Source organism: Haliotis rufescens, unplaced genomic scaffold, assembly GCF_023055435.1.
Source record: "Haliotis rufescens isolate VD_foot unplaced genomic scaffold, xgHalRufe1.0.p SCAF_5, whole genome shotgun sequence".
Lineage (NCBI taxonomy): Eukaryota > Metazoa > Mollusca > Gastropoda > Lepetellida > Haliotidae > Haliotis > Haliotis rufescens.
The window spans coordinates 1,409,946-1,437,774 of record NW_025964223.1 but is presented as its reverse complement, the minus strand read 5'-3'; the positions used below and the strand labels follow the sequence as shown (position 1 = coordinate 1,437,774).

Genomic DNA, 27,829 nt, shown 5'->3' with positions numbered 1-27,829 from the left:
AGTTAATACACATTACTAAGGGGCACTGCGACATGTCGAAGGCAGTCCAATTCGCTGTGCAGAGTTGCGCTCCTTAGTTGTGTTCACAATGATCCTAATCCTTGATCCGACAGCACCTTAGGCGTGAGAGAGTGAGTTATGTTTAAAGCCGCTTTTAACAGTATTCTAGTTGTATCACGGCGTGTCAGCCGTGTCGGTGAAACCCACGAGCACGGGTATGGTGCTGACAATCCTAGAAACATAATTGGAGCGAACAGAGATTCGAACCCACAATCATAGGATTCTGGCGTGCCCAAGGGAGGCAACTCTGCACAGCGAATCGCGGCGCCTTAGACGCCTCACACCGTCAACGCAGGTTCTAACACCGTCACCAAGCAGGTGTTGGCGTAATTGGTAACAGTGTTAGAACCTTCACCGAAACGTGTATCTATATATATTATTTATATTGTGTTCTCTATTGTTGGATTTGTAGGCTTAAATTCCGGAAATATCTGAGATTGGATAGACTCAGTTCTCGAAGATTCGACCATTAAGATTTATTATCATACAACAAGGGTCGAATGTAACATGATAAATGTAAATGTTTTATAAATTCGAATTTTTATCGAAAAAGACGTAGATGTTAAGGAATGAATTTAGGATGGGACATAAAGAATTGGTGAGTGAACAAGGTTTCCGAATGGTGTCGTATTGGGTAATGTCACTTAATTACATGGGGGGCGGTCGGGTAGCGTAGTGGTTAAAGCGTTCGCTCGTCACGCCGAAGACCCGGGTTCGATTCCCGACATGGGTACAATGTGTGAAGCCCATTTCTTGTGTCCCCCGCCGTGATATTGCTGGAATATTGCCAAAAGCGGCGTAAAAACCATACTCACTCACTCACTAATTACATGGGTATCAGTACAAGTGTACAATGTCTTCTGTTTCACTAACCTTTTCATACCAGCGTTGTGGGGCATCGTCAAGGCTTGACAGACACCGACATCACGGGGAATATGTTGCTGTCGCTTTTAGTGTTTAAGAGGTCGTCTTTGCCTTAGCATTTTCGTCTGACCTGTTCCTCTTTGGGACTCATGTGTGAGTAGAGTACACAAGTCTATTGTGAGTTTCAGTATTGATCAAGTTTCTGTTTTTGTATTGATACGATTTTTGTTTTGTTTTTATATGATTTCGTTTTTGATTTTTTGAAATTAATAGAATTTCTTTGGGTGATCTGTTTGTATACGTTCGAGTAGCTGACCATCTAGCAGATGCAGAGTTAGTTTGGCCTTCGGTATTGCATCCTCTGGCTTGAGGAGAATTACGACAGATACGGATCTAACAGGGTAAGCTTTATCTTCACAGCTGCTACACACTGGCAGGCGTCTATCTGTAGCGGAAGGAGGATCGCACGGCGACATGGCCTCGTTAATTGTTTGACACTGTGAGTACTGCCACCTTCAACAATAAAACTCTAATACTGATAACTCAATGTCAAATAAGTCCACATGTGTGCAAAGTACCTTTTCCAAATTTACCATCCATGGTGATTCCGGGTTCGAACTGGTCCCCAGCAACCTATGCTTGAGACTTAATGACTGAGCGTAACATCGTTAAATAACGGGCCACAATGTAAAATAGCCCTCACTTGCTCTAAGCATGGCTCGTGTGAAATAGACCCCAGTTGCTGTAAACAACTCTTGTGTAAAATAGACCTCAGTTGCTGTAAACATTTCTTGTGTAAAATAGACCTCAGTTGCTGTAAACATTTCATGTGTAAAATTGACCTCAGTTTCTGTAAACATGTCTGGTGTAAAACAGACCTCAGTTTCTGTAAACAACTCTAGTGTAAAATAGACCTCAGTTGCTGTAAACATGTCTTGTGTAAAATAGACCTCAGTTGCTGTAAACATGTCTTGTGTAAAATAGACCTCAGTTGCTGTAAACAACTCTGGTGTAAAATAGACCTCAGTTTCTGTAAACAACTCTAGTGTAAAATAGACCTCAGTTTCTGTAAACAACTCTAGTGTAAAATAGACCTCAGTTTCTGTAAACAACTCTAGTGTAAAATAGACCTCAGTTTCTGTAAACAACTCTAGTGTAAAATAGACCTCAGTTGCTGTAAGTATGGCTTGTGTAAAATAGACCTCAGTTTCTGTAAACAACTCTAGTGTAAAATAGACCTCAGTTCCTGTAAACAACTCTTGTGTAAAATAGACCTCAGTTTCTGTAAACAACTCTAGTGTAAAATAGACCTCAGTTTCTGTAAACAACTCTAGTGTAAAATAGACCTCAGTTGCTGTAAGTATGGCTTGTGTAAAATAGACCTCAGTTTCTGTAAACAACTCTAGTGTAAAATAGACCTCAGTTTCTGTAAACAACTCTAGTGTAAAATAGACCTCAGTTTCTGTAAACAACTCTAGTGTAAAATAGACCTCAGTTTCTGTAAACAACTCTAGTGTAAAATAGACCTCAGTTTCTGTAAACAACTCTAGTGTAAAATAGACCTCAGTTGCTGTAAGTATGGCTTGTGTAAAATAGACCTCAGTTTCTGTAAACAACTCTAGTGTAAAATAGACCTCAGTTTCTGTAAACAACTCTAGTGTAAAATAGACCTCAGTTTCTGTAAACAACTCTAGTGTAAAATAGACCTCAGTTTCTGTAAACAACTCTAGTGTAAAATAGACCTCAGTTGCTGTAAGTATGGCTTGTGTAAAATAGACCTCAGTTTCTGTAAACAACTCTAGTGTAAAATAGACCTCAGTTTCTGTAAACAACTCTAGTGTAAAATAGACCTCAGTTGCTGTAAACAACTCTTGTGTAAAATAGACCTCAGTTGCTGTAAACAACTCTAGTGTAAAATAGACCTCAGTTGCTGTAAACATGTCTTGTGTAAAATAGACCTCAGTTGCTGTAAACATGTCTTGTGTAAAATAGACCTCAGTTGCTGTAAACAACTCTGGTGTAAAATAGACCTCAGTTTCTGTAAACAACTCTAGTGTAAAATAGACCTCAGTTTCTGTAAACAACTCTAGTGTAAAATAGACCTCAGTTTCTGTAAACAACTCTAGTGTAAAATAGACCTCAGTTTCTGTAAACAACTCTAGTGTAAAATAGACCTCAGTTGCTGTAAGTATGGCTTGTGTAAAATAGACCTCAGTTTCTGTAAACAACTCTAGTGTAAAATAGACCTCAGTTGCTGTAAACAACTCTTGTGTAAAATAGACCTCAGTTGCTGTAAACAACTCTAGTGTAAAATAGACCTCAGTTGCTGTAAACAACTCTTGTGTAAAATAGACCTCAGTTGCTGTAAACAACTCTTGTGTAAAATACACCTCAGTTGCTGTAAACATGTCTGGTGTAAAATAGACCTCAGTTGCTGTAAGTATGGCTTGTGTAAAATAGACCTCAGTTGCTGTAAACATTTCATGTGTAAAATTGACCTCAGTTTCTGTAAACAACTCTGGTGTAAAATAGACCTCAGTTTCTGTAAACATGTCTGGTGTAAAATAGACGTCAGTTGCTGTAAACATTTCATGTGTAAAATTGACCTCAGTTGCTGTAAACAACTCCTGTGTGAAATAGACCTCAGTTTCTGTAAACATGTCCTGTGTAAAATTGACCTCAGTTGCTGTAAACATGTCTGGTGTAAAATAGATCTCAGTTGCTGTAAACATGTCTTGTGGAAAATAGACGTCAGTTGCTGTTAGCATGGCTAGTGGAAAAAACAACAACATCTGTTGCTGTAAGTATGGCTCGTGCAAAATAGACCTCTGTCCGCGATGCAATCAACAGAATGAATATCTCCAGTCACACCATGCTTTTCTGTCCCAATGAGAACCACGTGCTCAACCAAGCTCAACAAAAACAGTTTAACCGGACGAAGAACCATTTCATACTGCATATCCACAACTGGGACATGCCTTACCATAACTCATTTCTAGTATGTAAACTCGTGAACATTTGTCACTTACCTGACATATATGTGCCTGATTATCAATGCTGACAATGAATAATGTTAGGACATACTGATCATTAACGCTACTTAAGTTCAAGTAAAACATCACACGTTTTATTGACAAGTAATTTTACTCATCTATCACCCACCAGGTACATCTCTGTTACATAACCAGCGGCCAGGATGGACATGAGGAAGGTTGTTCTGTCCAGGGTCACGCTTGGGCTACTCTGTCTGTGTCAGGGTCTGGTGGTGATGGGCATCTGGCTCAGTGTCCACGAGAGGTCATTTCAGACCAGTAGAATCCAGGGAGAACTTCTACGACAGGGCGTTCGGCATCCCCTGGTCTTTGATTCCCAACATTCCACATTGTCAAGTGGTGGTGAAGGATATGGGACAAGTCCAGGAAATACTTCCTTTAGATGTCGGGGAAGGAGACACTTGTGGCAAGCGGAGGATATCTTCTGTTTGGTGAATATATATATTTTTTTATCTGTAAAGATGTTTTATGGGTAAGATTTGGCTTCCTCTTCTTCTTGTTCTTGTTTACAGATTAAAATTAACAATGCAGCAAAGAGGGTTTTCGTGATCCTGACAAAGTCAGGCTTGTTAGGTTCATCATCAGATCTGGGCCCTTGCCCCCTCTACACGCATGCCCAGACAGCGAATGGGACTTCTCCCAGGAAGCGCTGTCTAGTCAAACCCACCCAGAACTTTTCGGAGAATGTGAAGACTCCCCAACACTGCAGCCTTCTGCATTACCCAGATTGTCAGAAGGGCTGTATTCCTGGTAGCAAGCCCGGGTACTCTCCCAATGTCAGTCAATAGATTGGGAGGTTTCAAACCTAAGACACCGAGAACAATGGGGAGTCGGACAACATGGTACTTGGGATGCAAGCGTGACATTTCGAAAACGAGGTCCGCATATTTGCCATGTTTTTCCTGAATCTTGTCAATCACATTAGTGTCAAAAGGGACAGAAAATTCAATAATATAAATTATTTCATTGGATTTATCAAAATGGACAAGATCAGGGTTTTTTTTGGCCTTGATAGGTCTGAGGGTGTATACGAGCCTATTCCAAAGAATTTTGTATTTATCATTTTCCATGACGCCCTCTACATATTCCGGGTCGTACCACGGATGGACCTCTGTGATTTTTTCTATCATTATTATTATTGCCCAAACTCTATTATTTAAAGGCCGACGTAATATAGCTGCCGATATAGTGGAATATCGCTTGCTGACTACCGCATAACACAACTGGCAAACATCATGATCACCTTCCTCATCCTCAAAGTGGTACACATACATAAACATCGGGCAAATGATGTACGTTATGCTACCATCACGCCAAAGTAGTTCTATCCCGTTCTACCCCGTTCTAAACAAAATACTAGAAAGGGCTGTGATCGCGGTAGAACGCGTAGTTTGGCATCAAATACGATGCTAGTTGGTTCATAAGCAGTCCTCAATACGTCTATCGCGTTCTTAGCCAGTCTGCAGTCCGATTGTATCCAGTTCAGATCGTGTAAGAAAGCCCGTTCAGATCATCCCGACAACGTTTCGAAGCAGTTCGAGCACGTCCGTAGCCGTTCTGAACCCGTTCTGAACCCGTTCAACCTCATTCTACCCCGTTCACAATACGTCCAAGCCAGTTCTAACTAATTCTTAACCCGATCAACTCGTTCGCAGTACGTCCTCATCTCGTCCCAAGAGCGTGTGTATTCGCGTCCTGGCCCGACTCCTATGGATACCGAGCGCGTTGTAGTCAGTCTTCATTCAAGTTCAGGGCTCCGAGCTGTACACATCATGCCTCTAAAGAGAAGTCGACCCGGTCGGTGTGCACACGTACTGAAATTTATGTCCGACTGCACCACGTCGTAACACTTCCCTAGTAGGTTCGAAGTACGGAAATGTATAAACAAAGTAGTTTGTAGGCGTCATCTTTCACCTAAAGCCGCTTTAGGATACACACGTTGAAAACCACAAATAACCGTGTACGTTTCCTGCACTGATCACGAAAGTCATCTTCCTGAGGCAAGGGAGTTAACTGACTTTAAAAGTCCAGTTTCCACCCTTGCCGAATTAGGCTGGAATTCCTGGGCTCGATCGTAGAGCCACCAGCGGCTATTACGAGTAATGTCCTTTCTATGCCTCTCCTATTGACCAATCAGATTCAACCTCTCGTATCACTTGCATTTGCTTCAAACAAAACGGTGGCGCCCAGTCAAGACGATCTGATCGATAATCAAGATCTATATTGTGATCAAACGAGTCTTACATCGCGAAGTGCATCAAATCACGTGAGCACCTTGATTAAAAACATGAAAAGATATGGAAAATATCTGTTGACAACGAGTTAGCAGTACACATGCTTTGCAAATCCTGCAGTCGACCGAAATCTGCATGACACTTTACGAACCGGATTTCGATTTCGGTGCGCGATTATGATTGGACTATGCATAGACTCGTTAGTCCAGCCAAAATGTAACTGCATAATACCAGCCTAGGTCGGCAAGGGTGGATGGAAACTGGACTTTTATAGTCAGTTAACTCTCTTGCCTCGGGAAGATGCACGAAAGTATGCAACATACAATAATCATTAAGAATGACAAACGCTATAGCCTGACATGTGTATCCGCAAACTGATGTTCCCAGCCTAGGCAAGTTCAAGTGAGATTATGTTATGAGCTGGTTGTCCGCCGTCCTCTTTCCATCGACGTCTTTGCCATCGCCGGCGGTGGCGAAGCCGCCTCTTTGTTTTTCCTACAATTGTACGCAAGACAACATCAGTATTGAGACCAAACATTTATGACATTACACGGGCCTAATTGGATAATAACGATATGAAGTGCGCTATATGCAATGTTTGGATTTTGGCTCATTATGTATATTGATGTTAGCATTGACTTTGAATTGAACATTGTATTTTGACCTTGAGCTTTCAAAAAGTATTCGGGATTTTCTTAACATTTTCCCCTCTAATGTCTTCGTCGATGACATATGCGTCCTTCTCAAACCAGAGTCAAAATGTGCTTTAAAACAGTGTAATATGGGCCCTGTGGCATTTTCATCTAATATAGGCACTATGGTCTGATATCGACATTGGGTTTGATATTAACCAAGATGTTTTATTATCCACTCATTGCCAAGGTCAAGTATAAATACCCCTTGGTCTAATATCGGCGCTTTGGTCTGATATCGACGATGTAGTCTTATATCAACACCATGACCAACTATCGACCGCTATGGTCATATCTCTGCAGGGTCTCTACAATTATATTTTCCACAACACAGCTTCCAAGAAGGTGAGCTACATATCCTTTGATTGCTTGTCCACAAAACACACTCTTTCCGTAGACTCCTAAACTGTTGTCATGGATGTCCCGTTGGGCTGGATGTTTACATCATGTCAGATCTGTCTTCATTTACATGTCAGGTGTATCGACTTCCATTGTTATAACCATCTTTATGTGCAGTCCTAACTGTTACATCTGGAGTTAGGAGAAACCCGTTTTCGGTTTTTATTGCTGCCTGGTCGCTGACTGCATCAACAGCTGATACGCTCATGGCTTGGATTTCATCGTCGTTGTCGACACTTCATTCAGAGTATCTCTACTATAATGATAGGAATATTCCATCGTGCTCAATATCTATGGGGGTCACAGGTGGCCCAGTCGTCTAAGGTTTCGCGATTCGCTTTGCAGAGTTGCGTCCCTTGGGCACGTCAGAAACCTATGATTGTGAGTTCAAATCCTGGGTCGCCCCGATTGTGTTTCTAGGTTTCTCAGCGCAATACCCGTGCTCGTGGGTTTTACCGAAGTGGTAAACGTCTGAGACCTGCATCACTTTGGGCTTTCCTCCCACATTAAGCTGACACGCCGTGATATAACTGGAATACTGTTAAAAGCAAGGTTAATCACAACTCACTCACTCACTAATTATTTAGGTCAGAGGTCAACGTTAGTCACAAGGCGCATAGTTATATTTGAAAGTTACGGATGGCTCAGTCGCTGTGCAGAGTTGCGTCCCGTGGGCGTGCCAGAAACATGACCAATCATACGATCCATGCTTGCCGTAAAAGGTGACTATGCTTGTCGTAAAAGGCGACTTGCGGGATCGGGTGGTCAGGCTCGCTGACTTGGTTAATGCATGTCATCGTATCCCAAATGCGTAGATCGATGTTCATGATGTCAATCACTGGATTATCTGGTCCAGCTTCGATTATTAACAGGCCGTCGTCTTACACCTGGAATATGGCTGAGTGCGGAGTTTATACAACAAACATTTACAATAATATTTTTTATAGACGATCGTAAGAATTGTCAGACTTAAGGGTCGCCCGTACCACTCTAATGCAGTCCTACATATTTCAAACACAATTTCTCTCTTTTAACAGAGGAGACTCTCTTTCCTAAAAGAGTACAAGAACCCCTGTTTTCACCAAAGAACGAGGAATGGCCGCATGAACGTCCTCTGCTTACCCTACTTCCACTTGCTTGGAGTAGACAAGTGTGGCACCACGGATCTCTTCGACCGGATCTTGGCCCACCCGGAAGTAGCAGCTCACGATGGCGTGAGCGGAAAGGAGATGTTCTACTGGAGCATGCATAGATATGGTAGGCTGTCTGGGTACCCCTACGCTTCCAGTTCAGATATTTGTTGTGTCTTGTTATTTGGGTTTGTTTCATTTTGTTTATGTCTGTACCTACTTGTATATTGATCTAATGTGACGCAATCCTTGTTAGACATGACGCCAGTATACTCATTGTTATGACGGGCAAGGGTGGCCCAGTCGTCTGAGGCGCCACAACTCACTATGCTGAGTTGCATCCCTTGGGCACGCTACAAACTTATGATGTAGGGTTCGAATGGTTTGGGGGTTCGTCAAGACCACACCCGTGCTCTTGGGTTTCGCGTGTGGGACCTGCATTAGTTTGGAGTTTCCTCATGACATAACCGTGTAACTGGTATACTGTTCATGACGGCGTTAAACCCAATTCACTCACTCACTCACTGTTATTGTTGTGTGCTTAATCTTCATCCAAGAAGGGATGTATATATTACAGGTTACACACATGGATGTATATATTGCAGGTTACACACATGGATGTATATATTGCAGGTTACACACATGGATGTATATATTGCAGGTTACACACATGGATGTATATATTGCAGGTTACACACATGGATGTATATAGTACAGGTTACACACATGGATGTATATATTGCAGGTTACACACATGGATGTATATATTGCAGGTTACACACATGGATGTATATATTGCAGGTTACACACATGGATGTATATAGTACAGGTTACACACATGGATGTATATATTGCAGGTTACACACATGGATGTATATATTGCAGGTTACACACATGGATGTATATAGTACAGGTTACACACATGGATGTATATATTGCAGGTTACACACATGGATGTATATAGTACAGGTTACACACATGGATGTATATATTGCAGGTTACACACATGGATGTATATATTGCAGGTTACACACATGGATGTATATATTGCAGGTTACACACATGGATGTATATAGTACAGGTTACACACATGGATGTATATATTGCAGGTTACACACATGGATGTATATATTGCAGGTTACACACGTGGATGTATATATTGCAGGTTACACACATGGATGTATATATTGCAGGTTACACACATGGATGTATATAGTACAGGTTACACACATGGATGTATATATTGCAGGTTACACACATGGATGTATATATTGCAGGTTACACACGTGGATGTATATAGTACAGGTTACACACATGGATGTATATATTGCAGGTTACACACATGGATGTATATATTGCAGGTTACACACGTGGATGTATATATTGCAGGTTACACACGTGGATGTATATATTGCAGGTTACACACATGGATGTATATATTGCAGGTTACACAAACGGATGTATATATTGCAGTTTACACAAACCGATGTATATATTGCAGGTTACACACATGGATGTATATTTTGCAGGTTACACACATGGATGTATATATTGCAGGTTACACACATGGATGTATATATTGCAGGTTACACACACGGATGTATATATTTGCAGGTTACACACATGGATGTATATATTGCAGTTTACACACATGGATGTATATATTGCAGTTTGCACACATGTATGAATATTTTGCAGGTTACACACATGGATGTATATATTGCAGGTTACACACATGCATGAATATTTTGCAGGTTGTGGTATTAGAGCCTGGAACGTGGATTCTAAAGAAACAGTGGAAAGTTATATCTACCGGATGAAGAAAGCCAAAGAAGTTATAAGAAAGACAACAACAAATGGATATCACGATCATATATTTGGTAAACTCTCTACTTTCACATCAAGGCTTTTCTAGCTAATATGGTTTCAGTCATTGTCAATCCTCTTGATTGTCGGCTTACTTAGCTTTTAAAGTTTATTATTACTTTGGGTGGCCATTCTGTCCAAATAAACATCAATTGAAAAACAGGTCAACAGTGCGAAATAATATTCAAAAGTTACGAAAAGTGAAGTCCTAAATGTAACTGATAGAGGTTATGTTCGGCGTATGAATATGAAAAATAATAAAGCAAAATAACACAATAAATATCAATGAACAGCCTTGATTTATCCCATCGGTAGCAAGGGAAAGACGCCGTATGAAACAGAGAAACGCCAGTACGCACAGGGCACAAAGAACGCAAAAGAACAACATTCACAACAAAGAACGCCTGACGGCGCTGCAATTTGTGCAACATTCCAATTTAGATGGACTTTTTCGCTGTGTATATGATACATGCACTATACACTCACGGTCAATCGCAATATGCATGTATCGATTTTAGCGCGCGATTATACTCGTCGTATAGGTCTAAACGAGATATTCATGAGCGTGTGTTTGTTTGAAATGCTACACAGTAACACCATCTGTATTTCGAACGTGCGAACGTATTAAACGTGTCGCGATCAGATGTTAGTCACCAATGCTGAGTTGGCCGATTATTTAAAGGCGAGTTTTTAGATGTGTCGAATAGGTAAGAAGTAAATTCCTATATTGCAGAATACTGCTAACTGTCAGGCTAGGTGCCGATAGTTTTGGTGAGCATTCGTTATGTGTCATAAGATGGTTCGTAGCGACTTTGTCAGTGTACTAAAAAGTCCTGACTACAAGACCAAACGATCAGAAAGAATGCTTCTGTATTTATTCATGCTTGGGAATTCCCTTGAGTTTCCCCAGAAATGTAGAAGTAGTCTGTCGGTGTGTCATTTCTACGATATACAGGGCCGCGTTCAACAAAGTCAGCGTAGCGCTTGGGTGATCGTAGCTCCCATACTTTATTATGGACTTACGACAGTCATAGCGCTACGATCGCTTTGTGGAACCGTGCCCAGACACCTAAATAAAGTTTGAACATCAAAATATGTCGTCACTTGACCGTCAGTCACTTGACGCTCGCTCAGTGGGAATGTCGTACTTCGTGCAAACAAACACCATAAAAACATTATTTGATAAAAAACGAATTGTGAAAATATAGATTTAAGGCAGCGAGTATGTTTACATCTCCATTGCTTTTCGTTTGTCAGAAATTTTCAGTACTCTAGCGTGGTACATCGGAAGTATAATTCAGGACAAGGACAAATTCTGTCTATTTTGGTAATTAACACTTTAAGCTAGATCTAGGTCCAATCACTGGAGAAACGAGACCCCCATTATAAAACTCACAACTGTACACTCCAGATTTGCCGTGACTCAAGGGGAATAACTAAAGGGCAGATAACTCCGATCTACTTGAAGAGGCAATAGTCATACATACAAATCATTGTAGCACATATCGTAGCAAGTACCAACATACTAATTTACTGACGTCTGAATAACTTTCACTCCAGGAGATGGAACGCCTCTTGATTTCTGGGATTTTCGGGGCTGGACAAATATTCCCCAGAATGAAGGTTTGGAAGAACCGGAAGTGCTAACCCCCCACTTGATGCGTCACCTCTACAGGGACCCAAAGTTTATTATTTTGTTGAGGAACCCAACCGAAAGGTAACTACTTGTATCTGGCTAGTTTATTTCAGGTGTTGTTTTCTGATAGGTTGTTCTATATCACTGCAATTCGGCATGTATGTAAGAATATTTATTTAATTGGCTTATATAAAGCACTCCACTTGATACACAGCAGATTAAGAATATCTGATGTGGTTCATATACACAGAGTCAGTACCACGGCTTGTGAATGCCATCTACACGACCAATATAACTGTATATCATAAACCAAATGACCCGGGCCTCTATTTAAGAAATAAACTTTGCTCTATCCCATGTGTGGTGTAATAAAGTATAGTTAAAATAGATTAAGCACGAGGACGCTTGTGTCTTAAAGTGTAGGATAAATGGTAGGACTAAGTACTATCGACGCCTTTCTTCTTTCAGCAAGGGGCGGTCAAGTAGGCTAGTGGTTAAAGCGTTCGCCTGTCACACTGATTACACGGGTTCGATTCCCGACATGGGTACAATGTGTGAAGCCCATACTGGTGTGCCCCCAACGTGATACTGGTGGAATATTGCTAAAAGTGGCGTAAAACCATACTCACTCACTCTTCTTTCGGCGAGTGAATTGTCCCCCAGTAAGTGTATCATGTGAACAGTCGCCCCCATTTTCCAGAGGCAACTGAGTTAACTGACTATAAAAGTCCAGTTTCCACCCTTGCCGAACTAGGCTGGTATTATGGAGTTACATTTTGGCTGGACTAACGAGTCTATGCATAGTCCAATCAAAATCGCGCACCGAAATCGAAATCCGGTTCGTAAAGTGTCATGCAGATTTCGGTGGACTGCAGGATTTCAAGCATGTGCACCGCTAACTCGTTATCAACAGATATTTTCTAAATCTTTTCATGTTTTTAATCAAGGTGCTAACGTGATTTGATGCACTTCGCCATGTAAGACTCGTTTGATCACAATATAGATCTTGATTATCGATCAGATCGTCTTGACTCGGCGCCACCGTTTTGCTTGAAGCAAATGCAAGTGATACGAGATGTTGAATCTGATTGGTCAATAGGAGAGGCATAGAAAGGACATAACTCGTAACAGCCACTGGTGGCGCTACGATCGAGCCCAGGAATTCCAGCCTAGTTCGGCAAGGGTGGAAACTGGACTTTTAAAGTCAGTTAACTCTCTTGCCTCGGGGAGATGAGTCGCCCCAGACAATGATAAGCTGTTTCCAATGTCCCGGGACACACAGTTGAAGGTAACAATGCCCCCGGATCACTACTCCCTAAGGGAACACTAAGCTAGGAAATAAAGTCCCACCAGTGTCGTTTCCTGCACTATGTTCTAGTGCATTGTGTCCTACTCGCTGGGGACCAAAATCCGCGCCAAGCAAAACCAATCGTCGAGGTGTTTTAGAGTAATTTTTTACGTTTTAGAAATATTTGGCACATCACAGAAATTACCGTATCACTGCTACTAAACGTAACTGTGATGTCTAAACTGTTCAGATATTTATATGATCATGTTACTCTTTGCTGACGATAGTGTCATATTTTTAAGTACTATATATGGTTTGTTAAGTAGTTTTAGTTTAATACATATTTAGTAATTGTCAGTCGGAGGATATGATTAAAGTATCCCGGAAAACGACATGTACTGATCTAAATTGAAATGAAGAAAACAGGAAACGACCACGCAAGATCAATGTATAATCCATAGATTATTTTGAAACACACAGTTTTAGGGCTGACATAAGTGGCAGCGGTAAAGGGTAACTGGCCCTATGTTATGTGCTATTGCGCTCACGAATGTACAGGATTTAAAGTTAGTGTTACTGTCTCTGGTCTTGAATCAGGAAAAGAGTTGCAAGCTGGTAGGAATTTTCCGATAGGAATCCAATCGGCCCTTGGCAAGCAGATAAAACACAAGTCAGGTCGATAAAGGAATCGAATTGCCTTCTTCTCGATCTTTTATAGGTACCACCATCCTTCTAGAAACTTCCCGAAACTTCCCGAAAGATCAAGCCTGCCATGTATAACGTTTAAACAAAGCAGGATTATTATAAATCGCTCGCTGCCATCTGCTGACGGTAAAATCTGGCAACGCCAGCCCTCGACACTTTACTAACGCTTCGATCACCCACCCTTCATTCATACAACTTATATTAGAATAAAAACACGAGGCTATTTCTATGCATTTTTGTCTATCATTACTCAGACCATTTTTGACCGGCAATGTGCAATTCTTGTAGATAGCTTTATAAATCTACATTGGTGTACAATACAGGTCAGTCTCTGAAATTGAAGTACAGGTTCATGAACGGAAAAGCAATTATTCCTGATGTAAGTAAATATTTAGTTGTTAATTTCATACCATTTCTCCTTTGTCGACGTGGCAGAAGACACAATTCGTTAGCCTTCAGTGCGGAATTCGCGGGTTCGAATCCCGCTGGCGACAACATGTTTCATGAAATTGTTCTATCATCAAGATAGATGACAGGGGAAAAAAGAAGTTCCATCATTGCCAAGTGGTGTTAGTTAGTTAGACCACGATCAAAGACAAAGTAGCCATGGTTTAATACTATGTAAAACGTACTGCGGAAGATAACGGAACACAAACACGAGGACTGTACTTTGCATCAGCACAAATATAAATGTATGATTATACTGAGCTGCCTGTTGTTTGTCACGTCAGTTTATCGATCTTTAGTCTCCCGGTACAGAAAGTTCAGTTGTACGCTCAATGATCCCGTACTGTTACTTCCGTGACACACAGACGCAACTGAGCAAAAGAAATATACGCTGAAATATTGTATTTCAAAACTAATAAATACCTGATCACGTATGCTCCATTCGCCAGCGTTCATCATACGTGATCCTATAATGTACATGTATTGTATATACACAAATTGTGAGCATGTTTTAAATGCAATAATACTCTGCTTTTAGCAGAGATTTCTTATGGACACGGAAAGTGTTGTGTTGCCTATATTTAGGTGTGTCAAATGGCGCCTAATCGTATAAACATGAAATAAAAAATAATGAAAAAAAAAAGTAATAAAAAAAATAAAACTAACAAAACAACAATATAGGTTGTGACTGAGACTATCTTCACTGCTTACAACTACAGAGCTTTTAACGATCGCAGACCCGTGAAGATTCCGGGGTAGAATAGATCTTCAGCAACCCATGCTTGCCGTAAAAGGTGACTATGCTTGTCGTAAAAGGCGACTAAAGGGATCGGGTGGTCAGGCTCGGTGACTTGGTTGATGCATGTCATCGTATCCCAATTGCGTGGACCGATGTTCGTGATATCAATCAATGGATTGTCTAGTCCATACTCGATTATTAACAGGCCGTCGTCTTACACCTGGAATATGACTGAGTTTAAACAACAAACATTAACAATAATAATTCTTTATTGTGTCTCAATTATTTACGTACAGCGGTCATATAGCTGGAATATTGCTGAGAGGACGTTAAACAACAAACAGACAACTACACCAAGTCTCAGTAGCCAAGCTATCTAAATGAATATAGAATTATAAAATATATATATTAGTTTGGTTTCTTCTACCTGCTCCTTGTTATGTCTGGTTAGGACTTCATAATACCAGGAACGAGAGGGTGTTTACCGAATTGCAGTTTCAGTTTTACTGACCCCCTTGTCACATATGTTCTGTTGATTGATTGTCGATATGTGTCTGTTTACAAGATTAAAAAATAATATGAAATATAAAATTTTCAGATGTAGCCATTAGTGTCAATATCAATATCAAAGCCTATAAAACAAAACCCAGGCGTTACAGTCATATCAAAACAATATTTGGTATTGTTTAACACCAGGTGTTGTTATCAACCAATACTCATGTTGTAAATAACAATTATTATAGAAGTAAAAAAACCCGTCAATGCTAGAAAACGAAAACAGATTCATTTGGCGGTAAAATGCAAAATAGCGGTAAAGAATTATTTGAATGGATCACACCAGGAACGTCAATGCTAGAGAACGAAAACAGATTCATTTGGTAAAAAGCAAAATAGCGGTAAAGAATTATTTGAATGGATCACACCAGGTGTTTTCGCAAAAAGAGGAAGTCTTTGTCTCTGATGTGGTTTCAAAATTATGCCGAAAGCGCGAGCTCCTAGAATGCTTTTCTGCAAGCTGGTGCCTTGTGGTCAATATCCTCTGTGTAACATGAATATACATGGAGCACGCATTAACAGAGACTATTGCTGTCTGGAACGGTGTCCGCGCACGGTGTAGACATTTGGGATTCAAATTATACTCATTACATGTAAGATTATTTATTTTTTAAATCGTACCTGTGTTTTTTTGAAGGGTACATGCACCTTTACGGACTACTATGAACCCAAAATATACACACGCGGCAAGATACCATACATCATATCCATGTAGAAGTAAATATAAATAAAATAATCTATAATCATTGACGAAACACACAAAAACAAAAATGGTTCAATAGGTTTTTCACAATTTCTGAAATATAAACGACAGATACTTTTTCCATAAACATAAGAAATCTCTGCGAAATGTAGAATCTATTGTCCAGGTGCGACTATATCAAAAGCATGTGTCTATGAATCACTTTCAAATAGGTTTCATTAGTCCGATTTGAGATAGTTCTAGTGTAAAACTATTTTTTGCGTAAATTTGTAATAGTAGACAAAAAAAAGTATGTATTGATACAGATTCTCGAATTTATTACCACGTTTACAGGGCGTTTCAGGACGCATAAGTCTGCGATAGCGACGAGGGGGCACATTTGTCATTCAACACGCACATCCAGCAACACTAACATACGAGAAAATACAATAAAACATGGACATTTGAAATAGTACCCGGGGAGTCGTTTGGGCCTACGAGGGCGGAGTGCTCTGAGCCTAGGCCCAAATCACTCCAGACTGATCTCAGCCAAGGCCCAAAACACTCTAGCGTGATCTCAGCCTAGGCCCAAATCATTCTAAGGTGATCTCAGCCTAGGCTCACATCACTCCAGAGTGATCTCATCCCAGACCCAAATCACTCCAGAGTGATCTCAGCCAAGGCCAACATCACACCAGCGTGATCTCAGCCAAGGCCCACATCACTCCAGAGTGATCTCAGCCAAGGCCCACATCACTCCAGAGTGATCTCATCCAAGGCCCACATCACTCCAGAGTGATCTCATCCAAGGCCCACATCACTCCAGAGTGATCTCATCCAAGGCCCACATCACTCCAGAGTGATCTCATCCAAGGCCCACATCACTCCAGAGTGATCTCATCCAAGGCCCACATCACTCCAGACTGATCTCAGCCAAGGCCCACATCACACCAGCGTGATCTCAGCCAAGGCCCACATCACACCAGCGTGATCTCAGCCAAGGCCCACATCACTCCAGACTGATCTCAGCCAAGGCCCACATCACTCCAGAGCGATCTCTTCCAAGGCCCACATCACCCCAGAGTGATCTCAGCCAAGGCCCACATCACTCCAGAGTGATCTCAGCCAAGGCCCACATCACTCCAGACTGATCTCATCCAAGGCCCACATCACTCCAGACTGACCTCAGCCAAGGCCCACATCACACCAGCGTGATCCCAGCCAAGGCCCACATCACTCCAGACTGATCTCATCCCAGACCCAAATCACACCAGCGTGATCTCAGCCTAGGCCCAAATCACCCCAGACTGATCTCATCCAAGGCCCACATCATTCTAGGGTGATCTCATCCAAGGCCCACATCACTCCAGAGTGATCTCATCCAAGGCCCACATCACTCCAGACTGATCTCATCCCAGACCCAAATCACTCCAGAGTGATCTCAGCCAAGGCCAACATCACTCCAGAATGATCTCAGCCAAGGCCCACATCACTCCAGAGTGATCTCATCCAAGGCCCACCTCACTCCAGAGTGATCTCATCCAAGGCCCACATCACTCCAGAGTGATCTCATCCCAGACCCACATCACACCAGCGTGATCTCAGCCAAGGCCCACATCACACCAGCGTGATCTCAGCCTAGTCCCAAATCATTCTAGGGTGATCTCAGCCTAGTCCCAAATCACTCCAGAGTGATCTCAGCCTAGTCCCAAGTCATGCTAGAGTGACTTGGGCCGGGTATTGAGTTGGGTCTTCTATACCGGCGTCTGTTATAACCTGCAACCAGTACCCCAGCATCCACGTTGTGACTTATTGAACTGATACTATCTATGGGGCTTTGTTTCAGGTTATATTCTGATTACATCTTCATGGGCGACGGTCTGACGCCAGACACATTCCACAAGCACAGCACTGAAGCGCTGGAACTGCTCGAGACGTGCTTTAGGAACAGAACAGTCCGATGGTGTCTGTTTGACCGGCAGTTAAACCTGGCGCTACCAGTAGGTCCATATTTAGATTTGTGACATGCTTATATGTTATGTATGTGGTGATATCGTAGCTCATTTCGTGTGTTTAGATTTTAAATGTGTTTAGATGAAACACGCACAACCCTTCTGGTTAAGCACATTAACATTGAACCATGATGTCAAGCATCTGATTGACTGAATCAGCTGATGACGTCAGCTCTCTATAAGAACTGCATCACTTTTTTCCGGCCATCTATTGAACAAACAAAACAGACGTGAATTAGCCTCTTTCTCTCGTCATTTCTCGCGGCCTCGGTCGTGATACTGCTGGAATATTGCGGCGTGAAGCGGGATTCACCCACTGAATAATAACTCTTTTTTCATAAAACATGGAAGGGGGCGAAATCACTTCTAGTAAGTGAGTGAGTGAGTGAGTGAGTGAGTGAGTGAGTGAGTGAGTGAGTATGGTTTTGCGCCGCTTTTAGCAATATTCCAGCAATATCAGGACGGGGGACACCAGAAATGGGCTTCACACATTGTACCCATGTGGGAAATCAAACGTCTTCGGCGTGACGAGCGAACGCCATAACCACTTGGCTACCCGACCTCCCCGTAATCACATCTAAGTAACTAACCAAGCAACCGAAAGTCTATGCTAACTTTAAAATGGTATCTGAGCAAAAAATTAGGGAAACGTTACTTGGCTGAAAACAGTCGCCGAAACCCGTACAATAACATCACCACCAGATTTACCATTTCTTGTTTGTTTCATGTTTAGCCACCATCAAACGTGGGTGGATAATTTCTTTTTCCAGACAGTTTTTATCACTCGATGAAATGCAATGGTATTTATCAAACGCCATTATCCTCAAAAATATCTTTTACCGCAGTGACTTACAATAGTGAAGAAAGTATTTTTTTCAATTTCTGTTCTAGACGCGGCTTCATGTTGGGTGTTATGCTGTTTTCTTGAAAGAATGGCTGTCCGTTTTTCACAGACAAAGCTTTCTCATCCTGCGTACGGAAGATTACAAAATGAACATCAAAGAGCACTTATACAAAGTGTTTAACTTCCTCAACGTCAGTAAGTATGTGTTCGGCTGAAGCCTCTTTTGAATTGAGTCAGAAATTGAGAGAAGCTTTGACAACGCCGCTCTTAATAAATTTGCCACTACAGTAAAACCTCGTTAAATCGGGCCCGCATTTATCCGGACGTAACATTCGTTAATCCGGAAAATAATAAAATCAAGATGATTTCAAAGGGAACAGTGCCGTCCGAATTAGCGGGGCTTCACTTTAACAGCTGAGTGTACATCCAGGACCCCGTTCAACAAAGCGATCTTAGCGCTAAGTCGGTCGTAACTCCCATTCTTTTACACTAACTTACGACAGTCGTAGCGCTAAGATCGCTTTGTGGAACGGGTCCCTGGTCTGACACTGATGACTCTGTGGTCCCGGTTACAAACAAGCCTAAATTCGTATTGGTATGGCTGAAACGATTGATCGTCGATTGAAACATCGTAATTGAACGCCTCCGTGGGCTTGTGGACAGAGCTTCTGCCGGGAGAGCGGAAGGTCGGTGTTTCGGTCTTAGACCACGTCACACGAAAAGATGCGTTTAAGACATGGTACTTGTTGTTACCCTGCCTGCGGCTCGGCATGAAGGTGAAAAAAGGACCTGTCGGCTTGCAATTGTATGGCCGGATGTCGGTAGTATCGATGTCCCGCTACACTTTCGATAGCATCGATTTCACGCTACACTTTAGATAGTATCGATAAACTCAAAGAATGATTTAATCAGTAAATTTTCCAGAAGTCTTTGTCCAGCATACCATGAGTTTGAACAAACAATAAACATGGTCAGCTATTTCATATCAGTCAAAGGTCAGCTTCAACAATATTGCTAAGTGCAGCGTTAAACAACAAACAAATCAGTTGGCGCTAGACAACGTATACTCAACAATTGCTATACTTGCTTACAGTTCTTCAATTATAGTATTTTTAGACATCTCTTATCATGGGATTAATTACAATTCGTCTCTATCATCATCCAACATAGAAGTACAGTGGTACCTGTGAACACGAAGTCCTGGCCTTGAGGCCCAGTATTGCTTCGATATATCCGGTTTAACGAGGTTTTACAGTAATTGTGCGTGTTTTTCCAAAGACGATTTCACTGAAGGATATCCCCAATGTTGTGTTATAGCCACACTCTCCGACGATGCCATTACGGAAATAGCCGAGCATGAGCGGAAGCACGTGACCGAGAGGAAAAAAATAGCCGGACCAATGAGAACGGATACCAGAGTTCTACTGGATCGGTTCTACTCTAAGTTCAACAAACAGCTGGCCGAGATATTGCGGGAAACTAAATATCTTTGGAAGGAGGAAGCATGAATTAAAACTGACATGTGGAAGCTCGTGTCTACAAAAGGCATTATAACAGATATTATATACAAAAAGTATAGGTCACAATGCTATTGGTTTTATATGCTAGTTGTAGGTAAAGGTGTTGACAGTTAAGTCGTATTGCGATAAACTGTGAGCATATTACGAGTCGTATCGATGCGCCTAGAAACGTTACGACGGATCTGAGAAAGAGACGTTATTCTAATTTTGTAATTTCAATGTTTGATCCATTTTCGTTTCGTGTATATAAGTAAATAATGGCTTTGTTTGTTTGTTACTCACTGTGCGAGGATACATATCTATTAGATATCACACTCACTTCATATTCATCCCGAGTGAATAAATTTTCAGTCTGAAATTGTATTAAAGTGAGTTCAATCCTGTTTTAATATTAACCGCATATTAATTTGATGAGGAAACAGTTTCAGTACAGTATATATGGCAACTGAGACAAAGGTCAAGGTTACACCTTTGATGACCAAACCACAGCGGGAGATTTCAGTTCCAGTTTTCTCCAGTACAGTAAACGACATAATGATATGTGGTCAAATTGAAATCCGTGGTTTATCAGTATAGTGAGGTCTTTTCATAGTCGAAATAAAGGCTTTAGCTCATTTAGAAAGGTAAATTGATCGGAATCCCTTAGTTGTAAATTTCGCCCTATGAGCTGGTACACTGTCTAAGTACAAGTACGTAGTAGATCAGACAACTGTGCAAATGTAGCAGACAGCGAGTTCCAGTTTGGCTTCTAACCTTCCATTTAGAGGTCACGTCTGATGAAAAACAGTTTTTCAAGTATAAAAAACCTGTCTGTTCACATTTGCACTATCGGGAATGTTTCACTAACTGTTTAGCGGATGTTTCATCGGATACCTAGGCTCGTCTATTCGTCTTATTTAGCCAAGTTGAAATCACGCTTAAAATTTCTGACACTGCCGACCTTGCCGTCTGGAAGCTGAAAACAGCAATGTATCAAGGATTATGCGATGTAATTTACATCGTAAAGGTAGCGTGGGTCTCACATTCCGTGTTCATTAATATTCATTAAAAATCGTGCACACGAGATCGGCGGGTGCGGGAATCAGCAGCGAACGCCATACGATAGTATCAAAAACAGTCATGTGTGATTTGTGGTAATTTATATTAGTTGCAGGAAAACACTCCCACTGTGTAGCCTCATCCCAAATTCGTCAATCGTCCTGCACCCTTTGAACTGACACACGTTCACTCCCCGAATAGCCTATCGGTTGCATATGAATAATTAAAATTAGATATTGTTTTCTTTCTGTTGAAGTGCTTCATCATTTGGTAATAAAATTGCAAATTAAACTTACTTTATTTTATCATCCTTTGCTTGGTTCCATTCAAGGATAAATAAAACCTTGTCTATGTGATCGAAATATGATCGAATGACTGTAGCGAATCTTGTCTGGTAAAGGTCAGGGTTCACAATCAGCCAATCAAATTCCTTTTTTAAGGCTGAAGTGCCGGCTATTTTGACACACCAGAACCTGATTTGACCTGTCAATTTCAGATTTCATGGATTAGACGCCAGTGTGTAAAAGTGATGTGACAGCTGTGGCCAAGAAACAGTCGTTTGCTTAATTGTGCGTGTTCTGAACTGAATGTCTTTGATAAGTTGTTATGATCAGGTTCTTGTGCTGTAACTTCAGTGATGTCGGGACGTTGTTCTCGTGGCCTTTCGAAGGGAGGACTGTTTTCTGATGGATAATGGTTTGTAAACATGTTGTCATGAATAAAGTTTTTTCAAACACGTTTTATAATGTTATTTTTAACATTCCTTGTCGGCTGTTTCAATTAGGAAATTGCCTGTTCCGAGTCTGTTGCCATCAAACATGTCCCAAACAGTTTCATAGACATTATCATTTGTATGCAAAAGATATGCCTTCGTTCAGTAGTGTAATCTCATCATCGAGGCAGTCAGAGTTACGGCCTAGAACTTCATGTCGTGGCCACAAACATCCTTATCAAACTACCGTACTTCCTCTATTAGAAGACAGACCATCTATTAATTTCGCGAGAGCCGTTGACTCGGCGTTTAATGGAGACCTGGCTTGTATTAGAACCCAGCGTGTAATAGTGGAAATATCGATACGTTAAACAGTATGGGTGATCGATCGGCAGTCATTTTTATGAATCGATATGTAGGCTATCGATGTATTCATACGCACGTTTCTTATGTGAAAAGAACTATGTATATATAAAGGTGTTTCCGTAGAAAAGGAAACTTGTTTTTAACCAATCAGAATCAATATCAAGGAAGAACGAACAAGCCAATCAGCATAAAGCAAAAAAAGTTGTTCTCAGTGTGTTTGTTGTTTAACGCCGCACTCAGCAATATTCCAACTATATGACAGCCGTCTGTAAATAATCGAGTCTGGACCAGACAATCCAGTGACTGAGATCATGAGCACCAATCTACGCAACTGGGACGCAATGACATGCATCAACCAAGTAAGTGAGTCACCCAACGATAACTTGATTCTGGTACGACTCAACTGCACAGCGAAGGTAGTCGCTTTAGATTCCGGACCGCCCTGCCCTCAACTTTAATAAAAAATCTCCCGATTAAGGGGCGGTCGGGTACCCTAGTGGTTAAAGCGTTGGCTCGTCACGCCGAAGACCCGGGTTCGATTCCCCACATTGGTACAATGTGTGAAGCCCATTTCTGGTGTCCCCCGCCGTGATATTGCTGGAATATTGCTAAAAGAGACGCAACAATACACAGCGAATCGCGGCGCCTTAGACGACTGGGCTACCCGTGGCCCCCTCAAGAATAAACTTTAGTGGTATATTGGTGACATCATGGCTATTGTTTGTCTCGTGCTTTCTTTGCCATGTGGATGTTAATGACCTGACGCAGGTTTGGGGGGGATGGATGGATGGAGAGAGGGAGAGACAGATGTAAGTGTCATGCGTTACAGTTTCCACAACACCTTGTCATATGGCAGTGTATTTCATTGTTTAACAATCATTGTGACTGTGTTGCGTTATTTCTGTTGAGATTCGGTAGACCCTCATTGCATTGTGTTCGGACAGCGATGAGTCGTCAGGAATTTACTATATTTAGATGCTAGTGTAGTGTGTAAACTTCCGGTCTGGTATACTGCGGACGGTGATAGGAAACTATGGAAACTTCTTTAATGTTCTACTGCCGATGGACTGGTGAGGGCACTGTGTGGAACTTTCCAATGGCTGGGTCGGTTGTGTATGAGGCGTCACTAGCATGTTTACGAATCTCTCAAGCATTTCATCGCTTCGGAACCAGCTTTCATATGAGGATCGCTAAGCATCCCTGATTCCCGGCCTAACCCATCTTGGGAGCTTGACCACTGTCGCCACTGGTTGAATATATATTATTATCACTGACTTTTGCTATCACCACTGTATTTTGGTATTTGATACTGACCACTGCCTTCATATTTATTGCCATTGAATAATGTACTACCGCCCTATTGTGTACTGCCATTGTAATTGCTGTGCAGTAATTTGAATTGATTTGTAAACCTAAACTGGGCGGCAAAAGAAAGTATAGGTCGAGTTCCATGATCAATAAAAAAATAACAAGAAGAGGTTTTGTTGTGAATTATAATATAATCTAGGGAGGGGTAACAAGTGATTGATTGATCAACCACAGTTTGAATGAAATTGTGCAATCACAGGTAATGTAAGCTCAAGGTAAACAATGGTGGGGTAAGAAATTTCATTTTCAAAAGTTATCTGAAATGTCACCAAAACATTGTCAGACACACTACATGTTCATTGTCGACACCGTTGCCTTCAATAGCGTGTATGACGTCCAGCTGCCTCAATGCATGCTGTGATACGCCGCCTTATCTATGACGTCAGTCTTCTGATGACGTGGACTGGAATCCGTTGCCACTCGTCTCTCAGGGCCTGCTGCAATTCTTGTCTGTTGACGGGAGGTTGATGACGTGCTCTAATCTGTCTGTCAAGATGGTCCCACAGATGTTCAATAGGATTCATATCGGGTGAGTGGGCAGGCCAGGGCAAAACGTCAACGTTCTGCTGGTTTAGAAAGTTCCGAGTCAGTCTTGCAGTATGGGGCCTGGCATTGTCGTGTTGAAACAATGTCCCCTCCTGTTGGTTTTGTAAGAACGGAAGCACAACTGGCTGCAACACTTGGTCTCTGTACTGCACAGCGTTCAGGTTTCCCTGTATAATCACCAAATCAGTCTTCTGATCTCCGCAAATGCCGCCCCCACCATGCCGTCTCTGCCGTCATTTCGAAACAAGTTAAACCGACTTTCATCAGTAAACAGCACTCGACGCAAATTTCTCACTTGCCAGCGTCGAACCTGCCTCGCCAATCGCAGTCTCAGGCGTCGATGTTAAGCAGTCAGTACCATTCCTCGGAAAGGACGATACGCTCGGATTCCAGCAGCACGAAGTCGTCGTAGTACTGTACGTTGGCTAATGTGATGTCCCAACGCGGTTGCTGCTGTCGCCGTCGCCGTCGCCGTCACGAATATGTTTCGCAGGTGAATGAGTCGTGTCTGACCGTCTTCCAGTGTTGTTGTCACTCTGGGTCGTCCGGTTCTAGGCCTGTCCGGTGTCCTCCCTGTCTGCCTGTACCGTTGAATCAGACTGACTACTGTCAATGGTGTACAACCAAACCTTCTGGCAATTTGGACCTGTGTTGCCCTCATTTCGGCCATACCGACATCTCTCTCTCTCTCTCTCTCTCTCTCTCTCTTTCTCTCTCTCTCTCTGCTCCTGTGACAGTTCTCTCTGCTCCTGTGACAGTCGTAGCATTTCTTTTGTGTGCTTTCATCACGGGTGAATGAATAACCAAGGGTCCTAATCAGGGCGAATCGGATTCGAACTCAGTTAGGATACTCGTAATCTCATAGGAATAAAGGATAATGCAGTAAGAAATAGTATAATGTACTAGTTATGAAATTATACAACAATGGTGTATATCTTGTTATACAGGATATAGTACAAACAGTGCTTATAAACTGGAGTCCCAAAAGGTACCCAGGATTTTGAGAGACGATTGAAGCAAAGCGAAACCATGTAGGGAGTTAAAAATATATATATTTAATGAGAGTGGTGTTTTAGCATCATATAATTAAATTTTCGTTGTGTTCATGGAAATTCCTGCATTCTGATTAGCTGAAATGGTCACGTGTTATTGCATTTATTTCCCAATGAATGTAAAGAATTAAGCCACGCCCACCGCGGCGCACTACTTTTATTACTGCGGAATGTCGGGGAATCCCAATATTACAGTCGAGGGAATTCCCTTTCTGCTCACGTGTATCGTCATGCACAGGACATTAAGCGACTTTCATGCATATTCATTGTCCATACAACCCTTTGAAACCGAAGTCCGAGAATGAATGAAACAGCAAACGTGCAGGCTCGCTCGCCTGTTTTTTTCGCGCTCGCCTCGGTTCAACTTTCATGTCTTCGGGTTTCATTTCTAACTAGCATTTCTCCAACTGTGTTTTACCGTAATCAGGGAAGTAATGTTTGAATCACTTAGTAAATGACCATGTTTTTTTAAACAGCCGCCTTCTCTCGGACATATTTCTTCCGGTTCGTTACAGTCTGACTGTTGCAGTTCTTTTCGCCTCTTGCCTTGTCCAATGAACAGTGTTTTAATCCCACTCTCCGTTGATTGGCTACTGACTGTGTAGGCGTGTCAAGTTATGTGTATAAATTAAACGATCACCTGATTCATGTCACGCCACTGTATGTATTCCTACACCTGGAATGTTTATCAATGTCGTCATTTTTGTCTGTTTTGATATATGCAACTGTTTTGGGTTAAACTATTGTAGATAAAACATGTTTTACGTTGTCGAATTTAATTATAAGCATTGACTGTATATTTTTTTCGGTTCTATGAGGTATGAATCGAAAAACCGATGTGCGGATTCATACAGTTTGCACATCGGTTTTTCGATTCATTCCTCAATGAACCGAAAAAAATACACAGTTAATCCTTAAGTGAATAAATTGTCAATCCATAAAAGCAGAATCGTTACGAGTAACATTGACACAAGGATACTGGGAGTTAAAATATGGTCATTGTCATTGTTAAAACACATGTGTAGCAACAGATTGTAAGTCACTGCAAAGTCATAAATCACCGGGTGTTGAGTATTGAGTATGTCAACTTCACGAATCAATGCAGGCCTCAACACGTCGCCGAACCGACAAACGCCCGATGACGTCGACGGGAATCCGTTGCCATGTATCGATGAGACATCGCTCCAGGTCCTGTGGGCTGACTGACTGGCGGAACTGGTGGCTTTCTGACTTGCCTGACTTGCCTGTCCCACAAATGTCCGAAGGGGTTCATGTCAGTTGTACATGCAGGCCACGGCAAAACGTTAACGTGTTGTAGAGGAAGTCCCATGTCAGCCTTGTTGTATGGGGTATAGCGTTATCACGCTGGAAGACTATACCATGTGGCACGTGATAAATGGAAGGACAACGTAACCGGGTAGTGAATTGGTCTTCAGCAACCCATGCTTGCCGTGAGAGGTGTTCACCTTGACACTGTTTCCTATCGACGTCCAAACTAGCAATAGCAGTACACAATAGAGTAGACCCGTGAAGATTACCGGGGTAGAATAGGTCTTCAGCAACCCATGCTTGCCGTAAAAGGTGACTATGCTTGTCGTAAAAGGCGACTAACGGGATCGGGTGGTCTGGCTCGCTGTCTTGGATGATGTATGTCATCGATCCCAATTGCGTGGATCGATGCTCATGATATTAATCACTGGATTGTCTGGTCCAGACTCGATTATTTACAGACCGCCGTCATATAGCTGGAATATTGCCTAAGTGCGGCGTTAAACAAGAAACCAAAACACCATAGAGTAGAAAAAAATACAATGGCAATGGTAATAGCAATAAAGTCTGTGATAAGTCATTAATAGTCACCTAGCAGCATCAGTGGTCAAACTACCAAAATAGGCCTAGGCTAGATATTCATGTTGAAAAGGCGATCTTCACACAAGCGCTGGTCTTGATGTAATGTTAGATGAGAGAGGCACGTTTTTGCCCACTGATATAGTCTAAATACCTTTAAGAAAGTGTCATAC

General features: G+C 41.8%; 1 protein-coding gene across 1 annotated transcript; it reads left to right on the top strand.

The window, feature by feature from the left end:
* Nucleotides 1-1,016: 1,016 nt before the first annotated feature.
* LOC124111819 (carbohydrate sulfotransferase 15-like) lies at nucleotides 1,017-22,493 on the top strand. The gene is made up of 8 exons (XM_046471646.2): nucleotides 1,017-1,423; nucleotides 4,090-4,408; nucleotides 8,340-8,559; nucleotides 10,187-10,312; nucleotides 11,859-12,015; nucleotides 18,197-18,350; nucleotides 19,254-19,401; nucleotides 20,524-22,493. The coding sequence occupies exons 2-8, from the start codon at nucleotides 4,121-4,123 to the stop codon at nucleotides 20,712-20,714; spliced, it is 1,284 nt and encodes a 427-aa protein (XP_046327602.2). The 5' UTR covers nucleotides 1,017-1,423; nucleotides 4,090-4,120; the 3' UTR covers nucleotides 20,715-22,493.
* The last annotated feature ends 5,336 nt before the right edge of the window (nucleotides 22,494-27,829 follow it).